The sequence below is a fragment of the Hyperolius riggenbachi genome, chromosome 10 (assembly GCF_040937935.1).
Source record: "Hyperolius riggenbachi isolate aHypRig1 chromosome 10, aHypRig1.pri, whole genome shotgun sequence".
Taxonomy (NCBI): Eukaryota; Metazoa; Chordata; class Amphibia; order Anura; family Hyperoliidae; genus Hyperolius; species Hyperolius riggenbachi.
In genome coordinates, this window is record NC_090655.1 from 249441499 (window position 1) to 249463076 (window position 21578).

General features: G+C 49.4%; 3 protein-coding genes across 3 annotated transcripts in view; 2 read left to right on the top strand and 1 right to left on the bottom strand.

Moving 5' to 3' along the window:
• The window catches only part of LOC137537074 (histone H2A type 1-like), a 34547-nt gene extending 15782 nt beyond the window's left edge, over positions 1-18765 (top strand). Inside the window, exon 2 of the mRNA XM_068259218.1 lies at positions 18537-18765. Coding sequence (XP_068115319.1) covers positions 18537-18765 — 229 coding nt within the window. The remainder of the gene's footprint in view (positions 1-18536) is intronic.
• Positions 18766-19891: 1126 nt separating this feature from the next.
• LOC137535230 (histone H2A type 2-B-like) lies at positions 19892-20284 on the bottom strand. Its single transcript, XM_068257046.1, has one exon. The coding sequence runs from the start codon at positions 20282-20284 to the stop codon at positions 19892-19894; it is 393 nt and encodes a 130-aa protein (XP_068113147.1).
• A 416-nt stretch (positions 20285-20700) lies between these two features.
• LOC137535241 (histone H2B-like) lies at positions 20701-21087 on the top strand. Its single transcript, XM_068257056.1, has one exon. It carries the CDS (start codon positions 20701-20703, stop codon positions 21079-21081), a length of 381 nt encoding a protein of 126 aa, XP_068113157.1. The 3' UTR covers positions 21082-21087.
• The last annotated feature ends 491 nt before the right edge of the window (positions 21088-21578 follow it).

The window sequence follows — 21578 nt, forward strand, 5'->3', positions numbered from 1 at the left end:
AAAAAAATCTTCTATGAACTCACCATACTCCTAACAGAATACCTTGGGGTGTCTTCTTTCTAAAATGGGGTCACTTGTGGGGTTCCTATACTGCCCTGGCATTTTAGGGGCCCTAAACCGTGAGGAGTAGTCTAGAATCCAAATGCCTCAAAATGACCTGTGAATAGGACGTTAGGCCCCTTAGCGCACCTAGGTTGCAAAAAAGTGTCACACATGTGGTATCGCCGTACTCAGAAGAAGTAGTATAATGTGTTTTGGGGTGTATTTTTATACATACCCATGCTGGGTGGGAGAAATCTCTCTGTAAATGGACAATTGTGTGTAAAAAAAATCAAATAATTGTCATTTACAGAGATATTTCTCCCACCCAGCATGGGTATGTGTAAAAATACACCCCAAAACACATTATACTACTTCTCCTGAGTACGGCGGTACCACATGTGTGGCACTTTTTTGCACCCTAAGTGCGCTAAGGGGCCCAAAGTCCAATGAGTACCTTTAGGATTTCACAGGTCATTTTGCCACATTTGGTTTCAAGACTACTCCTCACGGTTTAGGGCCCCTAAAATGCCAGGGCAGTATAGGAACCCCACAAATGACTCCATTTTAGAAAGAAGACACCCCAAGGTATTCCGTTAGGAGAATGGCGAGTTCATAGAAGATTTTATTTTTTGTCACAAGTTAGCGGAAAATGACACTTTGTGAAAAAAAACAATTACAATCAATTTCCGCTAACTTGTGACAAAAAAAAAAAATCTTCTATGAACTCACCATACATCTAACGGAATACCTTGGGGTGTCTTCTTTCTAAAATGGGGTAATTTGTGGGGTTCCTATACTGTCCTGGCATTTTAGGGGCCCTAAACCGTGAGGAGTAGTCTTGAAACGAAATTTCTCAAAATGACCTGTGAAATCCTAAAGGTACTCATTGGACTTTGGGCCCCTTAGCGCAGTTAGGGTGCAAAAAAGTGCCACACATGTGGTATCGCCGTACTCAGGAGAAGTAGTATAATGTGTTTTGGGGTGTATTTTTCCACATACCCATGCTGAGTGGGAGAAATATCTCTATAAATAGACAATTGTGTGTAAAAAAAATAAAAAAATTGTCATTTACGGAGATATTTCTCCCACCCAGCATGTGTATGTGTAAAAATACACCCCAAAACACATTATACTACTTTTCCTGAGTACGGCAATACCACATGTGTGGCACTTTTTTGCGGCCTAACTGCGCTAAGGGGCCCAAAGTCCAATGAGCATCTTTAGGCTTTACAGGGGTGCTTACAATTAGGCACCCCCCAAATGCCAGGACAGTAAACACACCCCACAAATGACCCCATTCTGGAAAGTAGACACTTCAAGGTATTCAGAGAGGAGCATAGTGAGTCCGTGGCAGATTTCATTTTTTTTTGTCGCAAGTTAGAAGAAATGGAAACTTTTTTTTTTTTTTTTTTTGTCACAAACTGTCATTTTCCGCTAACTTGTGACAAAAAATAAAATCTTCTATGAACTCACCATGCCTCTCACTGAATACTTTGGGATGTCTTCTTTCCAAAATGGGGTCATTTGGGGGGTATTTGTACTATCCTGGAATTTTAGCCCCTCATGAAACATGACAGGTGCGCAGAAAAGTCAGAGATGCTTGAAAATGGGAAAATTCACTTTTGGCACCATAGTTTGTAAACGCTATAACTTTTACCCAATCCAATAAATATACACTGAATGTTTTTTTTTTTATCAAAGACATGTAGCAGAATAACTTTCGCGCTCAAATGTATAGGAAATTTTACTTTATTTGAAAAATGTCAGCACAGAAAGTTAAAAAAGTCATTTTTTTGACAAAATTCATGTCTTTTTTGATGAATATAATAAAAAGTAAAACTCGCAGCAGCAATCAAATAGCATCAAAAGAAAGCTGTATTAGTGACAAGAAAAGGAGGTAAAATTCATTTAGGTGGTAGGTTTTATGACCGAGCAATAAACCGTGAAAGCTGCAGTGGTCTGAATGGAGAAAAAGGCTCTGGTCCTTAAGGGGCGAAAAGACTGTGGTCCCGAAGTGGTTAAATAAATGATCCCACGCAATATCCTCGGAAATGTTCTATCAGTTACAATGTAACAAAGTTATTACAATGTAACAACTTTGTTACATTGTAACTACGCCGCACCCGACGCCACTCGCCGCTCAGCCGCCGCATACGCGTCCGTGCTGCACGGACCCGACAGAGCTCTGAGCTATATAGCTCAGAGCTCTCTAAGCATCTTTGTATTTGGGCTCCAAGGAGCCCCATTGGTCCTTAGCAGACCAATGGGGTTCCTTCTGATTTGAAGGAACCCCATTGGTCTGCTAAGGACCAATGGGGCTCCTTGTTGAGCTGAAATTTTCGTAATTTCGCATTACTAAAATTACGCATGCGAAATTTGCGATTACGATGCGAAATTACAGTAGCGTAATTGCCATTAAAATCGTAATTGAAAATACCGCAAGCGTAATTTTCAACGCGTAATTTCGCGTTTCGTTCATGCTGTAATTTCGCATTAAACGCTACCGTAATTTCGCGTTAAACCGTAACGCTCCGTATAATATAAAAAAGCCGCCGACTTTAAGGGTTAATAACAAAGCCCCCTTAAATGCTAAGAGCCTCAAATTTGAAGAATATATTAAGGAGATCAGGAGGAATAAGAGGTAAAAAATTTTTTTCAAAAAGACCTTATAGTTTTTGAGAAAATCGATGTTAAAGTTTCAAAGGAAAAATGTAAACATTTAAAAACCCGCCGACTTTAACGGTTAATAGCAAAGCCTGCTTAAAGTTTAGGAACACCAAATTCCCAGGGTATATTAAGGGGATCAGTGGGAATGAGAGGAAAAATTTTTTTTTCAAAAAGACCTTATAGTTTTTGAGAAAATCGATTTTTAAGTTTCAAGGGCGAAAATGTCTTTTAAATGCAGAAAATGTCAGTTTTTTTTGCACAGGTAACAATAGTGTATTATTTTCATAGATTCCCCCAAGTGGGAAGAGTTTTACTTACTTCGTTCTGAGTGTGGGAAATATTAAAAAAAAACGACGTGGGGTCCCCCCTCCCAGACCTCTTTAACCCCTTGTCCCCCATGCAGGCTGGGATAGCCAGAATGTGGAGCACCGGCCGCGTGGGGCTCCGCACCCTGACTATACCAGCCCGCATGGTCCATGGATTGGGGGGTCTCGGAAGGGGAGGGGCAGCCAAGCTTTCCCCTCCCCCTCCAAACCCTTGTCCAATCCAAGGACAAGGGGCTCTTCTCCACCTCCGATGGGCGGTGGAGGTGGAGGCCGCGATTTCCTGGGGGGGAGGTTCATGGTGGAATCTGGGAGTCCCCTTTAAAAAGGGGTCCCCCAGATGCCCACCCCCCCTCCCAGGAGAAATGAGTATAGAGGTAGTTGTACCCCTTACCCATTTCCTTTAAGAGTTAAAAGTAAATAAACACACAAACACTTAGAACAAGTATTTTAATTGAACAAAAAACATAACCACGAAAAAAGTCCTTTAATATTCTTAATTAACCATTAATACTTACCTGTCCCTTTAAATAAATGATACCTCGAAATAGCCTCGGAAATGTTCTATCAGTTACAATGTAACAAAGTTATTACAATGTAACAACTTTGTTACATTGTAACTACGCCGCACCCAACGTCACTCGCCGCCGCCGCATACGCGTCTGCGCTGCACACATTCCCGACAGAGCTCTGAGCTATATAGCTCAGAGCTCTGAGAAGCATCTTTGTATTTTGGCTCCAAGGAGCCCCATTGGTCCTTAGCAGACCAATGGGGTTCCTTCAAATCAAAAGGAACCCCATTGGTCTGCTAAGGACCAATAGGGCTCCTTGGAGCCCAAATACAAAGATGCTTCTCAGAGCTCTGAGCTTTATAGCTCAGAGCTCTGTCGGGTCCGTGCAGGACGCTAAGTCCCCGCAGCTCCCGCTGCCCTCCCCGCCTCTTCCACATGTCACCCACATGTCACTCACATGTGGGTGACATGTGGGTGACAGATGTGGGCGGGGTGGACAGCGGGAGCTGCGGGGACTTAGCGTCCTGCACAGACCCGACAGAGCTCTGAGCTATATAGCTCAGAGCTCTGAGAAGCATCTTTGTATTTGGGCTCCAAGGAGCCCCATTGGTCCTTAGCAGACCAATGGGGTTCCTTTTGATTTGAAGGAACCCCATTGGTCTGCTAAGGACCAATGGGGCTCCTTGGAGCCAAAATACAAAGATGCTTCTCAGAGCTCTGAGCTATATAGCTCAGAGCTCTGTCGGGAATGTGTGCAGCGCAGACGCGTATGCGGCGGCGGCGAGTGACGTCGGGTGCGGCGTAGTTACAATGTAACAAAGTTGTTACATTGTAATAACTTTGTTACATTGTAACTGATAGAACATTTCCGATGAAATTGCGTGGGATCATTTATTTAAAGGGACAGGTAAGTATTAATGGTTAATTAAGAATATTAAAGGACTTTTTTCGTGGTTATGTTTTTTGTTCAATTAAAATACTTTTTCTAAGTGTTTGTGTGTTTATTTACTTTTAACTCTTAAAGGAAATGGGTAAGGGGTACAAGTACCTCTATACTCATTTCTCCTTGGAGGGGGGGGTGGGCATCTGGGGGACCCCTTTTTAAAGGGGACTCCCAGATTCCACCATGAACCCCCCCCCCCCAGGAAATCGCGGCCTCCACCTCCACCGCCCATCGAAGGTGGAGAAGAGCCCCTTGTCCTTGGATTGGACAAGGGCTCGGAGGGGGAGGGGAAAGCTTGGCTGCCCCTCCCCTTCCGAGACCCCCCAATCCATGGACCATGCGGGCTGGTATAGTCAGGGTGCGGAGCCCCACGCGGCCGGTGCTCCGCATTCTGGCTATCCCAGCCTGCATGGGGGACAAGGGGTTGAAGAGGTCTGGGAGGGGGGACCCCACATCGTTTTTTTTTTTTATATTTCCCACACTCAGAATGAAGTAAGTAAAACTCTTCCCACTTGGGGGAATCTATGAAAATAATACACTATTGTTACCTGTGCAAAAAAACCTGACATTTTCCGCATTTAAAAGACATTTTTGCCCTTGAAAATTAAAAATCGATTTTCTCAAAAACTATAAGGTCTTTTTGAAAAAATATTTTTCCTCTTATTTCCACTGATCCCCTTAATATACCCTAGGAATTTGGTGTTCCTAAACTTTAAGCAGGCTTTGCTATTAACCGTTAAAGTCGGCGGGTTTTTAAATGTATACATTTTTACTTTGAAACTTTAACATCGATTTTCTCAAAAAATATAAGGTCTTTTTGCAAAAAAAAATTTTCCTCTTATTCCTCCTGATCTCCTTAATATATTCTCCAAATTTGAGGCTCTTAGCATTTAAGGGGACTTTGCTATTAACCCTTAAAGTCGGCGGCTACCTAACATTGATCCATGCGTCAACTTTTCCGCCTGGGAGTATGGCCATACGCATTAATTTCGTAATACCCACTGTAATGCGAAAATTACGCAAAAATTACGCTTACGCGAAATTTCGCAAAATCCTTCTTCATTAGATTATGTACTTACGTCCATAATCGTAATTACACTAATTACGCGAAATCGTAATTACGTCATTACGCTCAGTCCCGCCATCCGCCGCCTGGCCCGCAGAGGGGGTGTCAAGTAGAGATGGGAAGTTCGGATCTTTTCAATGATCCGGATGATTCAAATCGGATCATTGAAAAGATCCGGATCTTTGATCCGAATCTCGGATCATTTGACTACTGAAGCATTTCGGGGCTGAAATGACTAGCAGGACAGGAGAAGGGGAGGGGGGTGGACACACAGAGAAGGGGAGAAGATGTACAGAGGGCAGGGAGTGGACAGAGATGGGAGGAGGGACGAGCAGAGAGCTGAAATGTTTGCTTGCACACAATACCCACATGCTGCAATCATATGCATTACATGTATTTCACCTATATGCTCATCTGTGTACTTTGCATTCAAACGTCGCACAGTGAAAGAAAGCATTCCCAGAAGATAAGTGCAGCTGTTTAGGAGTAGGGATGCTCGGAAAATTCCGCGGAATTATAAATTCCGTGATTCCGGCCGGAATTAGGTTAATTCCGATTACGGTAGTCAAATCGGAATTCCTATACCTCTCAAACGGAATTCCGCGGAAATTTTATAATTCCGACGGAATTTTCCGGAATAACACAAATCTCTCTCTCTCTCTCTCTCTCTCTCTCCATATCATGCAGTAGGGAATTGCAGATTTTCAAAACAGCTTATATACCATAGCTGGGATTTGAACCCAGGACCTAGTGTGTAGTAGGTATCTGTCTTACCCTCTAGACCATGACCCACACTACATGCTAAAGCTGGCGGTAGCATAAACCATACTTCCATTATTATCAATTCGATAGAAAAAGTAGCATGATTAAGGATTTGTACTTTTTGAAAAGCATGCTTATATACCATAGCTGGGATTTGAACCCAGGACCTAGTGTGTAGTAGGTATCTGTCTTACCCTCTAAAACAGGGGTCCCCAAACGTTTTGGGTTGAGGGCCGGGTCAACATACTTCAGACCGCTGGTGGGCCGGAGTAAACATAAAATGATGTAGAAGTCTTTGCGGACCAGACAGTGAAGCATACCCAGGTGACAATCTGCAAGCCAATTGGACAGCAGTGTCACCTGATGTGGAATTTGATTGGAAACCAGCAAAATTTCTGCTTTCTGGCTTCCATGTGGATGGGGGGTGCTGCACTGCTATTCCATATGTGGACCACCAATATTTAAAGAAGTAGCTGACTGCATTTATAAGCAATACATTTTCTGTGTGGGGGGCCGGTAAGAAAGCCTTAGGGGGCCACATTCGGCCCGCGGGCCTTAGTTTGAGGACCACTGCTCTAGACTAGTGTTGGGCGAACAGTGTTCGCTAGAGTTGGGCCGAACGGTTCGCCGGCGAACGGGGTTCGCGCGAACTTAGGTGGTTCGCGTGCGGGTACCGCACGCGAACCTTTTGCGGAAGAAGTTCGGTTCGCCCCATAATGCACCTGAGGGTCAACTTTGACCCTCTACATCACAGTCAGCAGGCCCAGTGTAGCCAATTAGGCTACACTAGCCCCTGGAGCCCCACCCCCCCCTTATATAAGGCAGGCAGCGGCGGCCATTACGGCCACTCGTGTGCCTGCATTAGTCAGAGTAGGGCGAGCTGCTGCAGACTGTCTCTCAGGGAAAGATTAGTTAGGCTTAACTTCTTCCTGGCTGCATACCTGTTCTGTTCAGTGAGCCCTCAGCCCACTGCATACCTGTACTGTGATCCTGCCACTGCATAGCTGTTCAGTGATCCTGCCACAGCATACCTGTTCTGTTCAGTGAGCCCTCAGCCCACTGCATACCTGTACTGTGATCCTGCCACTGCATAGCTGTTCAGTGATCCTGCCACAGCATACCTGTTCTGTTCAGTGAGCCCTCAGCCCACTGCATACCTGTACTGTGATCCTGCCACTGCATACCTGTTCAGTGATCCTGCCAATGCATACCTGTTCTGTTCAGTGAGCCCTCAGCCCACTGCATACCTGTACTGTGATACTGCCACTGCATAGCTGTTCAGTGATCCTGCCACAGCATACCTGTTCTGTTCAGTGAGCCCCCAGCCCACTGCATACCTGTACTGTGATCCTGCCACTGCATACCTGTTCAGTGATCCTGCCACAGCATACCTGTTCTGTTCAGTGAGCCCTCAGCCCACTGCATACCTGTACTGTGATACTGCCACTGCATACCTGTACTGTGATCCTGCCACTGCATAGCTGTTCAGTGATCCTGCCACAGCATACCTGTTCTGTTCAGTGAGCCCTCAGCCCACTGCATACCTGTACTGTGATCCTGCCACTGCATACCTGTTCAGTGATCCTGCCACAGCATACCTGTTCTGTTCAGTGAGCCCTCAGCCCACTGCATACCTGTACTGTGATCCTGCCACTGCATAGCTGTTCAGTGATCCTGCCACAGCATACCTGTTCTGTTCAGTGAGCCCCCAGCCCACTGCATACCTGTACTGTGATCCTGCCACTGCATACCTGTTCAGTGATCCTGCCACAGCATACCTGTTCTGTTCAGTGAGCCCTCAGCCCACTGCATACCTGTACTGTGATCCTGCCACTGCATACCTGTTCAGTGATCCTGCCACAGCATACCTGTTCTGTTCAGTGAGCCCTCAGCCCACTGCATACCTGTACTGTGATCCTGCCACTGCATAGCTGTTCAGTGATCCTGCCACAGCATACCTGTTCTGTTCAGTGAGCCCTCAGCCCACTGCATACCTGTACTGTGATCCTGCCACTGCATACCTGTTCAGTGATCCTGCCACAGCATACCTGTTCTGTTCAGTGAGCCCTCAGCCCACTGCATACCTGTACTGTGATACTGCCACTGCATACCTGTTCAGTGATCCTGCCACAGCATACCTGTTCTGTTCAGTGAGCCCTCAGCCCACTGCATACCTGTACTGTGATCCTGCCACTGCATAGCTGTTCAGTGATCCTGCCACAGCATACCTGTTCTGTTCAGTGAGCCCTCAGCCCACTGCATACCTGTACTGTGATCCTGCCACTGCATACCTGTTCAGTGATCCTGCCACAGCATACCTGTTCTGTTCAGTGAGCCCTCAGCCCACTGCATACCTGTACTGTGATCCTGCCACTGCATAGCTGTTCAGTGATCCTGCCACAGCATACCTGTTCTGTTCAGTGAGCCCCCAGCCCACTGCATACCTGTACTGTGATCCTGCCACTGCATACCTGTTCAGTGATCCTGCCACAGCATACCTGTTCTGTTCAGTGAGCCCTCAGCCCACTGCATACCTGTACTGTGATACTGCCACTGCATACCTGTACTGTGATCCTGCCACTGCATAGCTGTTCAGTGATCCTGCCACAGCATACCTGTTCTGTTCAGTGAGCCCTCAGCCCACTGTATACCTGTTCTGTGAACCCGCCACTGTATACCTGTTCTGTTCAGTGGACCTGCCACTGTATACCTGTTTAGTGAACACGCCACTGCATACCTGTTGTGTTCAGTGAACCTGCCACTGCATACCTGTTCTGTGAACCCGCCACTGTATACCTGTTCTGTTCAGTGGACCCGCCACTGTATACCTGTTCTGTGAACCCGCCACTGTATACCTGTTCTGTTCAGTGGACCTGCCACTGTATACCTGTTTAGTGAACACGCCACTGCATACCTGTTGTGTTCAGTGAACCTGCCACTGCATACCTGTTCTGTGAACCCGCCACTGTATACCTGTTCTGTTCAGTGGACCCGCCACTGTATACCTGTTCTGTTCAGTGGACCTGCCACTGTATACCTGTTCTGTTCAGTGGACCTGCCACTGTATACCTGTTTAGTGAACACGCCACTGCATACCTGTTGTGTTCAGTGAACCCGCCACTGTATACCTGTACTGTTCAGTGAACCCACCGCATCAGTGCGCATACCTGTGCAGTTAAGTGAACCCACCTACCTACGTGAGTGCACGCAGTGTGATATACCACTCCGTGCATACCCGATATGGACAAAACAGGTAGAGGAAGAGGAAGAGGTAGTGGCAGAGGCAGAGGAAGGCCACCCGGCAGGTCTGCGCGAGGTCGTGTAAATGTAATTTCGTGTGGACCTGGCCCACAGTACAGTGCTCGGAAGAAGGCACGTCCCATCACCTCCCAAGATTGTCAGGACGTGGTTGAGTATTTAGCGACACAGAACACCTCATCTTGCTCAGCCACCAGCGCTACTACTAGCACCACTTCCGCTGCATTTGACACTTCGCAAGAATTATTTAGTGGTGGTGAAATCACTGATGCACAGCCATTGTTACAGCCAGATGAATTTTCACCAGCTCATATGTCTGCGTTACGCGACAACACTATGGATGTAACGTGTAAGGAGGATGAAGGACCTACACATTTGGATTTTTCTGAGGCAAGCGAAGCTGGGCAGGATGATTACGATGATGACGATGATAGGGATCCTCTGTATGTTCCCAATAGAGGAGATGAAGAGGGGGACAGTTCAGAGGGGGAGTCAGAGAGTAGTAGGAGGATAGAAGTTGCTGAAAGAAGCTGGGGCAGCTCTTCGTCAGAAACAGCTGGTGGCAGAGTCCGGCACCATGTATCGCCAGATTCGCCACCTATGTACAGCCAGCCAACTTGCCCTTCAGCATCAGCTGCTGAGGTGCCCACATCCCAGGGTGGCTCAGCGGTGTGGAAATTTTTTAATGTGTGTGCCTCAGATCGGACCAAAGCCATCTGTTCGCTCTGCCAACAAAAATTGAGCCGTGGAAAGGCCAACACTCACGTAGGGACAAGTGCCTTACGAAGGCACCTGCAGAAAAGGCACAAACAGCAATGGGATGGCCACCTGAGCAAAAGCAGCAGCAGCACACAAAAGCAAAGTCACCCTCCTTCTCCTCTTCCTCCTTCAGGTGCATCATCTGCTTATGCCGCTCTCTCCCTTGCACCTTCACAGGCACCCTCCTCCACTCCGCCTCTGCCCTTGAGCGGTTCCTGCTCCTCTGCCCACAGCAGCAGTCAGGTGTCCGTGAAGGAAATGTTTGAGCGGAAGAAGCCACTTTTGGCCAGTCACCCCCTTGCCCGGCGTCTGACAGCTGGCGTGGCGGAACTGTTAGCTCGCCAGCTGTTACCATACCGGCTGGTGGACTCTGAGGCCTTCCGTAAATTTGTGGCCATCGGAACACCGCAGTGGAAGATGCCAGGCCGCACTTATTTTTCCAGAAAGGCCATACCCCAACTGCACCGTGAAGTTGAGAGGCAAGTGGTGTCATCTCTTGCGAAGAGCGTTGGGTCAAGGGTACACCTGACCACGGATGCCTGGTCTGCCAAGCACGGGCAGGGCCGCTACATTACCTACACAGCCCATTGGGTGAACCTGGTGGTGAACGATGGCAAGCAGAAAGCGGCGGACCAAATTGTGACACCTCCACGGCTTGCAGGCAGGCCTCCTGCCACCTCCTCTCCTCCTGCTACATGCTCTTCGCTGTCCTCCTCCTCCTCCTTGGCTGAGTGGCAGTTCTCCTCTCCAGCTACACAGCCCCAGCTCCGCAGGGCCTATGCTGCATGCCAGGTACGACGGTGTCACGCCATCTTAGACATGGCTTGTCTCAAAGCGGAGAGTCACACTGGAGCAGCTCTCCTGGCTGCTCTTAAGAAACAGGTGGATGAGTGGCTGACCCCGCACCACCTGGAGATAGGCAACGTGGTGTGCGACAACGGCAGCAATCTGCTTGCCGCTTTGCATATGGGGAAGCTGACACACATACCCTGCATGGCACATGTCATGAATCTGGTGGTTCAAAGATTTGTGGCAAAGTACCCTGGCTTAGCGGATGTCCTGAAGCAGGCCAGGAAGTTCTGTGGGCATTTGAGGCGCTCTTACACAGCCATGGCACGATTTGCAGAAATTCAGCGTAAAAACAACATGCCGGTGAGACGCCTCATTTGCGATAGCCCCACTCGCTGGAACTCGACCCTCCTCATGTTCTCCCGCCTGCTAGAACAGAAGAAAGCCGTCACCCAGTACCTCTACAACTGGAGTAGAACGAAACAGTCTGGGAAGATGGGGATGTTCTGGCCCGACAACTGGACAATGATGAAAAATGCATGCAGGCTCATGCGGCCGTTTGAGGAGGTGACCAACCTGGTGAGCCGCAGTGAGGGCACCATCAGCGACTTAATTCCCTACGCGTACTTCTTGGAGCGTGCTGTGCGTAGAGTGGCGGATGAAGCTGCGAATGAGCGTGACCAGGAACCGTTACGGCAGGAACAGGCATGGGACCAATTTTCATCAGACCCAGCTGTTTCCTCAACACCTGCGGCAGCACAGAGGGGGGAGGAGGAGGAAGAAGAGAGGTCATGTGCAGAAGATGAGTCAGACTCAGAGGATGATGAGCAAGGTGTTTCTTTGGGGGAGGAGGAGGAGGAGGAGGGGACAGCGGCAGGAGAACAACCGCAGCAGGCGTCGCAGGGGGCTTGTGCTGCGCAACCTTCCCGTGGTATTGTTCGCGGCTGGGGGGAGGAGGTTGACTTACCTGACGTCACTGAGGAAGAGCAAGAGGAGATGGAGGGTACTGGATCCGACTTTGTGCAGATGTCGTCTTTTATGCTGTCCTGCCTGTTGAGGGACCCCCGTATAAAAAACCTCAAGGGGAATGAGCTGTACTGGGTGGCCACACTACTAGACCCTCGGTACAGGCACAAAGTGGCGGACCTGTTACCAACTCACCGGAAGGTGGAAAGGATGCAGCACATGCAGAACCAGCTGTCAACTATGCTTTACAATGCCTTTAAGGGTGATGTGACGGCACAACGCCAGCAAGGTACCACTGCCACTAATCCTCCTCCCGTGTCCACGCAGTCAAAGACAGGACGCTCCAGCGATCTCATGGTGATGTCGGACATGCGGACGTTCTTTAGTCCAACGCCTCGCCGTAGCCCTTCCGGATCCACCCTCCACCAACGCCTGGAACGGCAGGTAGCCGACTACCTGGCCTTAAGTGTGGATGTAGACACTGCTGTGAACAGCGATGAGGAACCCTTGAACTACTGGGTGCGCAGGCTTGACCTGTGGCCAGAGCTGTCCCAATTTGCCATCCAACTTCTCTCCTGCCCTGCCGCAAGCGTCCTCTCAGAAAGGACCTTCAGCGCAGCTGGAGGCATTGTCACAGAGAAGAGAAGTCGCCTAAGTCACAAAAGTGTTAAGTACCTCACCTTTATAAAAATGAATGAGGCATGGATCCCGGAGGGCTGCTGCCCGCCCCAAGACTAAGTCAGTCCCCGCACATACAGCATCTCTGCCTGCACGCCGTGTGACTGGCTGCCTGGCCTGCCCCAAGAAGACTAAGTCGCTCCCAGTCCCTCCACACAGCATGTCTGCCTGCAGGCCGCTTCACTACCTTCTCCGCCACCACCAACAGGGTCCGGGACTCCAGGCGGATTGCTGAATTTTTTAGGCCGCTGCTAGCAGCGGCCGCTGTAATAATTTTTCGGGTGCGTGTACATGACTGCCTAATTTTTCTGGCTGCACTGCGGGCAGCTGCAACAACAAAAGAAAAGGCATGAACATGCGCCCATTCCCCTTCGTGATCATTACCTTGCCGTGGTGAAGGGGCTTGCGTATCACAATGGAGCAATGACCGGCGCCTAGATGAGTGTCTCGGGGGGCACACCCACGATAATAAGGTCGTTGCCTCATTGTGGTCAGACCAAATTTGATCAGCTGGACAGTCACTGTTCTGTCATTCAGCTACATCAGCCAGGTGACTGACCATATGGGCTGTAAAGCCACCAAAACCTGCACTCTCGCCATGGTGCGCACCAGTCCAGCACGGCCGTCACTACACAAACAGCTGTTTGCGGTGCGTTACACGATGAGTTTGGTGCGTCAGTGTGAAGCAGTACCTTAATTACACTACCTGATTGATGTATACACATGCAAGATGTTTGAAAGCACTTTAGGCCTGTCATTTAACATTCAATGTGATTTCTGCCCTTAAAACGCTGCTTTGCGTCAAATCCAGATTTTTCCCGGGGACTTTTGGCATGTATCCCACTCCGCCATCCCCCCCTCCAGGTGTTAGACCCCTTGAAACATCTTTTCCATCACTTTTGTGGCCAGCATAATTAATTTTTTTTTTCAAAGTTCGCATCCCCATTGAAGTCTATTGCGGTTCGCGAACTTTAACGCGAACCGAACCTTTCGCGAAAGTTCGCGAACCCGGTTCGCGAACCGAAAATCGGAGGTTCGGCCCAACTCTAGTGTTCGCCACTGTTCGGGTTCTGCAGAACATCACCCTGTTCGAGGGATGTTCGCGTTCGGCCGAACACCTGATGGTGTTCGGCCTTTTAAGTTCGGGTTCGCCCCGAACTTCTAATGGCCGCCGAACAGGGCCGAACAGGGCCCCTGTTCGGCCGAACAGGGCCCTGTTCGGCCGAATACGGCCCCCCTATGGGGTCGCAGGCATAAGGGGGGAGCATGCCCCGATCGCGGGGGGGGGGTCGGAAATTCCCCCCACCCCCTCCGCTAGCGCTCCCCCCTCTGCCCGCTTCCCCATAACAAAGTATCAAGAAGTACCTGCTGTGTCCGGTGGTAGTGTGGGTGGCTGGCAGTGGGCGGCACTATGCAGTGACTGAATGAGGAGGAGGAGTCCGGAGAGTGACGCGTTGAGGGAGGCCGGGCAGCGGGCGGTTCAGCAGTGAACCGCCCGCTGCCCGGCCTCCCTCAACGCGTCACTCTCCGGACTCCTCCTCCTCATTCAGTCACTGCATAGTGCCGCCCACTGCCAGCCACCCACACTACCACCGGACACAGCAGGTACTTCTTGAAACTTTGTTATGGGGAAGCGGGCAGAGGGGGGAGCGCTAGCGGAGGGGGTGGGGGGAATTTCCGACCCCCCCCCGCGATCGGGGCATGCTCCCCCCTTATGCCTGCGACCCCATAGGGCCCCCAAAAGCTGGATGTTCGGAAAGTTCGGGGTTCGGCCCGAACATGCCGAACATCTCGGCCATGTTCGGCGAACTTTCCCGAACCCGAACATCCAGGTGTTCGCCCATCACTACTCTAGACCATCAACCACACTCAGGGCCAGGCTTTAGCATGTAGTGTGGTCAGAGGTGGGACAAGGTCCTTCAGCACCCAAGGCTGAGACAGCAAAGTGCGCCCCCCCATCCCTCCCACCCCAGCTGTCACACACTGATTGCTATTACACTAAGAGGTGCCCCAGCCCCCCCCCCCACCCCCAACACCTTAATCTCTACTTATCTGGCTTGCAGTCGCTGCCATGTATCACCTTTTCTTATTTCTTTCTGCTTCAAACACAATTGGGAATGACAGCTGAATGAATTGTGCACCCCCTCCTACACTGCGCCCTGAGGCTGCAGCCTCTCCAGCCTCAGCCTTACTAGTGGGTAAGACAGATACCTACTACCATGCAGTGTGGTTCATGGTCTAGAGGGTAAGACAGATACCTACTACACACTAGGTTCTGGGTTCAAATCCCAGCTATGGTATATAAGCATGCTTTTCAAAAAGTACAAATCCTTAATCATGCTACTTTTTCTATCGAATTGATCATAATAGAAGTATGGTTTATGCTACCGCCAGCTTTAGCATGTAGTGTGGGTCATGGTCTAGAGGGTAAGACAGATACCTACTACACACTAGGTCCTGGGTTCAAATCCCAGCTATGGTATATAAGCATGCTTTTCAAAAAGTACAAATCCTTAACCATGCTACTTTTTCTATCGAATTGATCATAATGGAAGTATGGTTTATGCTACCGCCAGCTGTAGCATGCAGTGTGGGTCATGGTCTAGAGGGTAAGACAGATACCTACTACACACTAGGTCCTGGGTTCAAATCCCAGCTATGGTATATAAGCATGCTTTTCAAAAAGTACTAATCCTTAATCATGCTACTTTTTCTATCGAATTGATCATAATGGAAGTATGGTTTATGCTACCGCCAGCTTTAGTATGTAGTGTGGGTCATGGTCTAGAGGGTAAGACAGATACCTACTACACACTAGGTCCTCCTGGGTTCAAATCCCAGCTATGGTATATAAGCATGCTTTTCAAAAAGTACAAATCCTTAATCATGCTACTTTTTCTATCGAATTGATCATAATAGAAGTATGGTTTATGCTACCGCCAGCTTTAGCATGTAGTGTGGGTCATGGTCTAGAGGGTAAGACAGATACCTACTACACACTAGGTCCTGGGTTCAAATCCCAGCTATGGTATATAAGCATGCTTTTCAAAAAGTACAAATCCTTAACCATGCTACTTTTTCTATCGAATTGATCATAATGGAAGTATGGTTTATGCTACCGCCAGCTTTAGCATGCAGTGTGGGTCATGGTCTAGAGCAGTGGTTCCCAACCTTTTCCGGGCCGGGGAACACTTTCTGACCATATTTTTCTCCGGGGAACGGCGGCGGCGCGGGTGTTTGCGTGACCTAGTGGACAGTGCCGTGCTATGGGGGGGGCGGCTGCATAGCTAGCATAGTTGCCCCAGTATAGGGAGTTTAGTTGCCCCAGTATGGTTAGTATAGTTACCCCAGTATAGTGCCCCAGTATAGCTAGTATAGTGCCCCAGTATAGCTAGTATAGTCCCAGTATGGATAGGTAGTGCCCCAGTATAGCCAGTAAAGTGCCCAGTATAGCTAGTATAGTACCCAGATAGCTAGTATAGTGCCCAGTATAGCTAGCATAGTGCCCAGTATAGCTAGCATAGTGCCCAGTATAGGTAGGTAGTGCCCCAGTATAGTGCCCAGTATAGCTAGTATAGTTGCCCCCAGTATAGCTAGTTTAGTTGCCCCCAGTGTAGGTAGTTTTGTTTCCCCCAGTATAGCTAGTTTCGTTGCCCCCGTATAGCTAGTATAGCTGCCCCCAGTGTAGGTAGTTTCGTTGCCCCCAGTATAGCTAGTTTCGTTGCCCCCAGTATAGCTAGTACAGTTCCCCCAGTATAGATGCCCAGGAGGGGGGGAAGCAGCGCTAGAAGGAAGGGCAGTGGAGGCAGCGGTGGGGAGGGGGGAAATATCCCCCCCTCCCTCACCTGGGACCCCTCCTTCTGCCTCTCTCCCTCTCCGTTTAGCGGTGGCAAGTGCGGCTCGGCGGCGGGGAGGCATACGGAGAATTACTCACCACTTCTGCGTTCCAAGCGCCGGCAACGTCATGTCGTCACACATCTCCGCCTTCAATACCGCCCACTGTGCTTCCGCTAATCAGGAAGAACAGTGGGCAGCATTGAAGGCGGAGATGTGTGACGACATGACGCTGCCGGCGCTTGGAACGCGGAAGTGGTGAGTAATTCTCCGTATGCCTCCCCGCCGCCGAGCCGCACTTGCCACCGCTAAACGGAGGGGGAGAGAGGCAAAAGGAGGGGTCCCAGGTGAGGGAGGGGGGGGATATTTCCCCCCTCCCCACCGCTGCCTCCACTGCCCCTCCTTCTAGCGCTACTTCCCCCCCTCCTGCACCCTAAAGTAGGTACAGGTCTGGCGAGAGGCCAGACCTGTACGGCACACCGGGCAACATGCCGCGGCACACTAGAGTGCCGCGGCACACTGGTTGGGAAACACTGGTCTAGAGGGTAAGACAGATACCTACTACACACTAGGTCCTGGGTTCAAATCCCAGCTATGGTATATAAGCATGCTTTTCAAAAAGTACTAATCCTTAATCATGCTACTTTTTCTATCGAATTGATCATAATGGAAGTATGGTTTATGCTACCGCCAGCTTTAGCATGTAGTGTGGGTCATGGTCTAGAGGTTAAGACAGGTACCTACTACACACTAGGTCCTGGGTTCAAATCCCAGCTATGGTATATAAGCTGTTTTGAAAATCTGCAATTCCCTACTGCATGATATGGATGGAGAGGAGGAGGAGGAGAGAGATATTTTAAAATTTTTCCGACGGAATTCCGTATAAGTCGGAATTCCGCGGAACTGCCCCGGTATACCGTCGGAATGGAACGGTAACGGAATACCGTCGGAATGGAACGGTAACGGAATTTCTATATGACGGAATGCGGAATTGTGCCGGAAACGGAAATCGGCTATTCCGACCATGCCTGTTTAGGAGGATCATATTGCACTGCAATCACAGTGCCTGCACAGTTACTGAGCTGAGCTGAGCCAAAAGCTTCCAATGTGTTCACTGTGCACAACTACGGAACAGACAGCCTATAATCAGCAGCACGTTATAGCCAGTATGGGCTCTATTCACTAACAGGCAAAAACACCGCAAAATGTTACCGCTATATTTCCGCCAGCGGTAAACTCCGCATTTTTTCCATATTCACTAATATTTTCCGCATGTTTTCTGCATGCGGGAAAAAAAGATGCGGAAACAGCCATTATTCATGCGGGATTGATGCGGTAAAAAGGTCGCATGAAAAAATGTTTAAAAAAAAAAGTTAAAGTCCAGCAAGCACAGCCCTTAAGCCTCCACACTTCATTAAAGTCAATGGGATGCGGAATATATCACCTACTACTTGTAGGTGATAAAAAAATCGGTAATTAACGACGAAATGATGCGCCTGAACATTTTTGAGAATTGATATTTTATTGCGGAAAATACCGACTTTTGCGGAAATTTTTCCGCATGAATCCCGCACTTTTATCACACTTTTTCCGCATGCGGAAAAAACATGCGGAACATTTTGAGAATTCCAACTTGGCGGTATTTTGGGTGCAAACTTCCCGCATGTACTTTACCGCATGCGGGAAGTCTTTGAGAATAGAGCCCTATGTGTGCTCTACACATATCTGGCAGTGGCACCCATGTCCCCCCTCTCTCCTCTACCTGCTGTCCCGGCAAGGCTGCCTCCCCTGAGTCCCCTCCAACAGAGCGATCCATCTCAGCTCTGCTTCCAGGACCCCGCTGCCCGCTGAGAGGGGGCGTGTCGCTCCTGGCCCCGCCCCTTTTGCAATCCGAATTACTCATTTTGATGATTCGGATGATTTGACTCACAAAATAGATTCGGATCAAAGATCCGAATCGTTCATGATCCGGACAACACTAGTGTCAAGCGCATCTCCGGCCTCATCTATGAGGAGACCCGCGGAGTGCTGAAGGTTTTCCTGGAGAACGTCATCCGGGACGCCGTCACCTACACCGAGCACGCCAAGAGGAAGACGGTCACCGCCATGGATGTGGTGTACGCCCTCAAGCGCCAGGGGCGCACCCTCTACGGCTTCGGGGGATAAGCCAATCCAATTCTCATTATTGAACAAAAGGTCCTTTTCAGGGCCACCCACCTGTTCCATAAAAGTGCTATGTTTCTGTAACTATCTACATAACATTTCCTTCCCCGTACACGCAAATACAAAGTATCATTTCTGTTGCAGAATGATTTCCTGTATGTTCCCGGCGGCGCACCACTGCCACCATGAGGGGAATGAGAGAACAACACTCCGGTGCCTTTGTGTTAGTTCCCTCCAAAATGTAGACGTCCCAAAGGCAACACAATCCATTGCTTCAATATCTGATTACAGTACAATACTTTTTCTAACACGTAAAAAAAGAAAAAAATATTTCGCAAATGCCGTTGTACCGCTTTAAGCTGGACCGGCTCCAAACATCCACATATATATATATAATCATGTGTGAGCTGGCATTGCCGGGGAAATGCTAAATATTACGGGGCAGCTGCCGGTACAGCATCACGTGATGCCGCAACACAGAGCTACACACCCATCCCGGCTGCTCCGGGGAAATTCAGCGGCAAATATGAAAACAGCAACTGCTCTCCCTCCACTAATCACAGCTACAGAAGCTTCTCCCATCAGCCAATAGCAGTGTCGGACTATTACTCTCCAGGTAGTGAATCAGACATCTAGTGCATAGATAAATATGCAGTATGGTTTGTAATACACAATTATATCCCAATTAAAACAAACCCGATAAGACAGAGGAACGTTTACACTTCCATATATGAAGCTGATGTTCTCTATTGGCTGCGGATAGCGCTTCCCTATACACGTGCTTCCTGCAGGCTGCTCCGCTTATACGCGGGTGGATTGGGAGGAAGTTACTGCACAGCCGCATTACATTCCCCCTGTAACAGGAACGCGTGTAACTGCCAGTCAGGAGGATCTCTCTGATCCGCTTATAACGCATTCGGCCGTTGTAGAGCGTTATTTCTGTCTAGGAAATATTACCATTAATTTGTAGGTTACATTGTTACCCGCTTATTCGAGGGAGACTTGTAATAAAGTGAAATGTCTCCGCATGCAGAGTAAACAGTGATAATGCGCATCAGGCTCTCTATAGACAGTGTGGGTGGCTCTGAAAAGAGCCTTTGTGTTCTGTGTGATCTCTAGCTGCAGGGAATTACTTGCTCTTGGCGGCCTTGTGGCTCTCGGTCTTCTTGGGCAGCAGCACGGCCTGGATGTTGGGCAGGACGCCCCCCTGGGCGATGGTCACCCCACCCAGCAGCTTGTTGAGCTCCTCGTCGTTGCGCACGGCCAGCTGCAGGTGGCGGGGGATGATGCGGGTCTTCTTGTTGTCCCGGGCGGCGTTACCAGCCAGCTCCAGGATCTCAGCGGTCAGATACTCCAGCACTGCGGCCAGATAGACCGGAGCTCCGGCCCCCACCCGCTGCGCATAGTTGCCCTTCCTCAGCAGACGGTGAACACGGCCGACTGGGAACTGCAGCCCGGCCCGGGAGGAGCGAGTCTTGGCCTTGGCACGAGCCTTGCCGCCTTGTTTGCCTCTTCCGGACATGATGACTTCAGGGATACAGATAACTCTCCAACACGAGAAAAAACAAACCCGGCCCTCCTCCTGCCCTATATACTCTGCTGCCCGCCCCGCGCTGCCACCTGATTGGCTGCTATTCAACTCAGCCAACAGCATAAGAGTCTGACAATCCACCAATCAGCAAACGTTAGGGCGGGGCTCTATACGTTAGTAACTAATTGCGATTTGATTTCTTAGTTGCGCCCTTCAACTATGGAAATTTCTCCTCCTGCCAATCAGATATAAGAGGCGGTAATCAGGCGGTGCTAGTGACGCTATCCAATAGTGTGAGCCGGCTCTCCTGCAGCCTGATTAGCATAGGCGGCCTATATAAGGAGGGGAGGCTGCGCTGCTCCTCATTGTGTCTCCGCACTCTGCAGAGTTACTGAGAATTAGCAGTTATGGTTGAACCAGCCAAGTCCGCCCCGGCGCCCAAGAAGGGCTCTAAGAAAGCGGTGAGTAAGGTGCAGAAGAAGGACGGCAAGAAGCGCAGGAAGACCAGGAAGGAGAGCTACGCCATCTACGTGTACAAGGTGCTGAAGCAGGTGCACCCCGACACCGGCATCTCCTCCAAGGCCATGAGCATCATGAACTCCTTCGTCAATGACATCTTCGAGCGCATTGCCGGGGAAGCTTCCCGCCTGGCTCATTACAACAAGCGCTCTACCATCACTTCCAGGGAGATCCAGACCGCCGTCCGCCTGCTGCTGCCGGGAGAGCTGGCCAAGCACGCCGTGTCCGAGGGCACCAAGGCCGTCACCAAGTACACCAGCGCCAAGTAATCTCCTCTCACCCGACTACTCGGGAAACCCAAAGGCTCTTTTCAGAGCCACCCACTCATTCACTGCGGAGCTGTTTTGTACATTCACCTATTCACTGCATAGGGACAGCACAATCCCAGTATTGATGCCCTTCCCCATATGCTGCATAAAAGGGCAGAGACGTTCTCACGGGGAGGTTATCGATCTGCCCCAGCCATGTGCTTTTTAATCGATACATATAAGCAGTACGGGGTTTATTCACACTAAAAGCTTTTCTAAGCTCATGAGATTTTAAACCTTGCTAATGTCATCCAAAAATTGTGTTCACTTTAGAGCGAAGTGCTTGTGTAAAAATCCCCTATAAGATTGCTTTGGCAAAAGATTGTAAAAACCGCTTTTAAAAGCACTCCTAGCGTTAATCACAGCCCGAGTTGTAGCAGAGAACCTTTGGTGATGCTGCAGCATTTAGGAGTAACTATTTCAGTACTTTTCTTAGAGGCTGAAATCCCAGATACCTC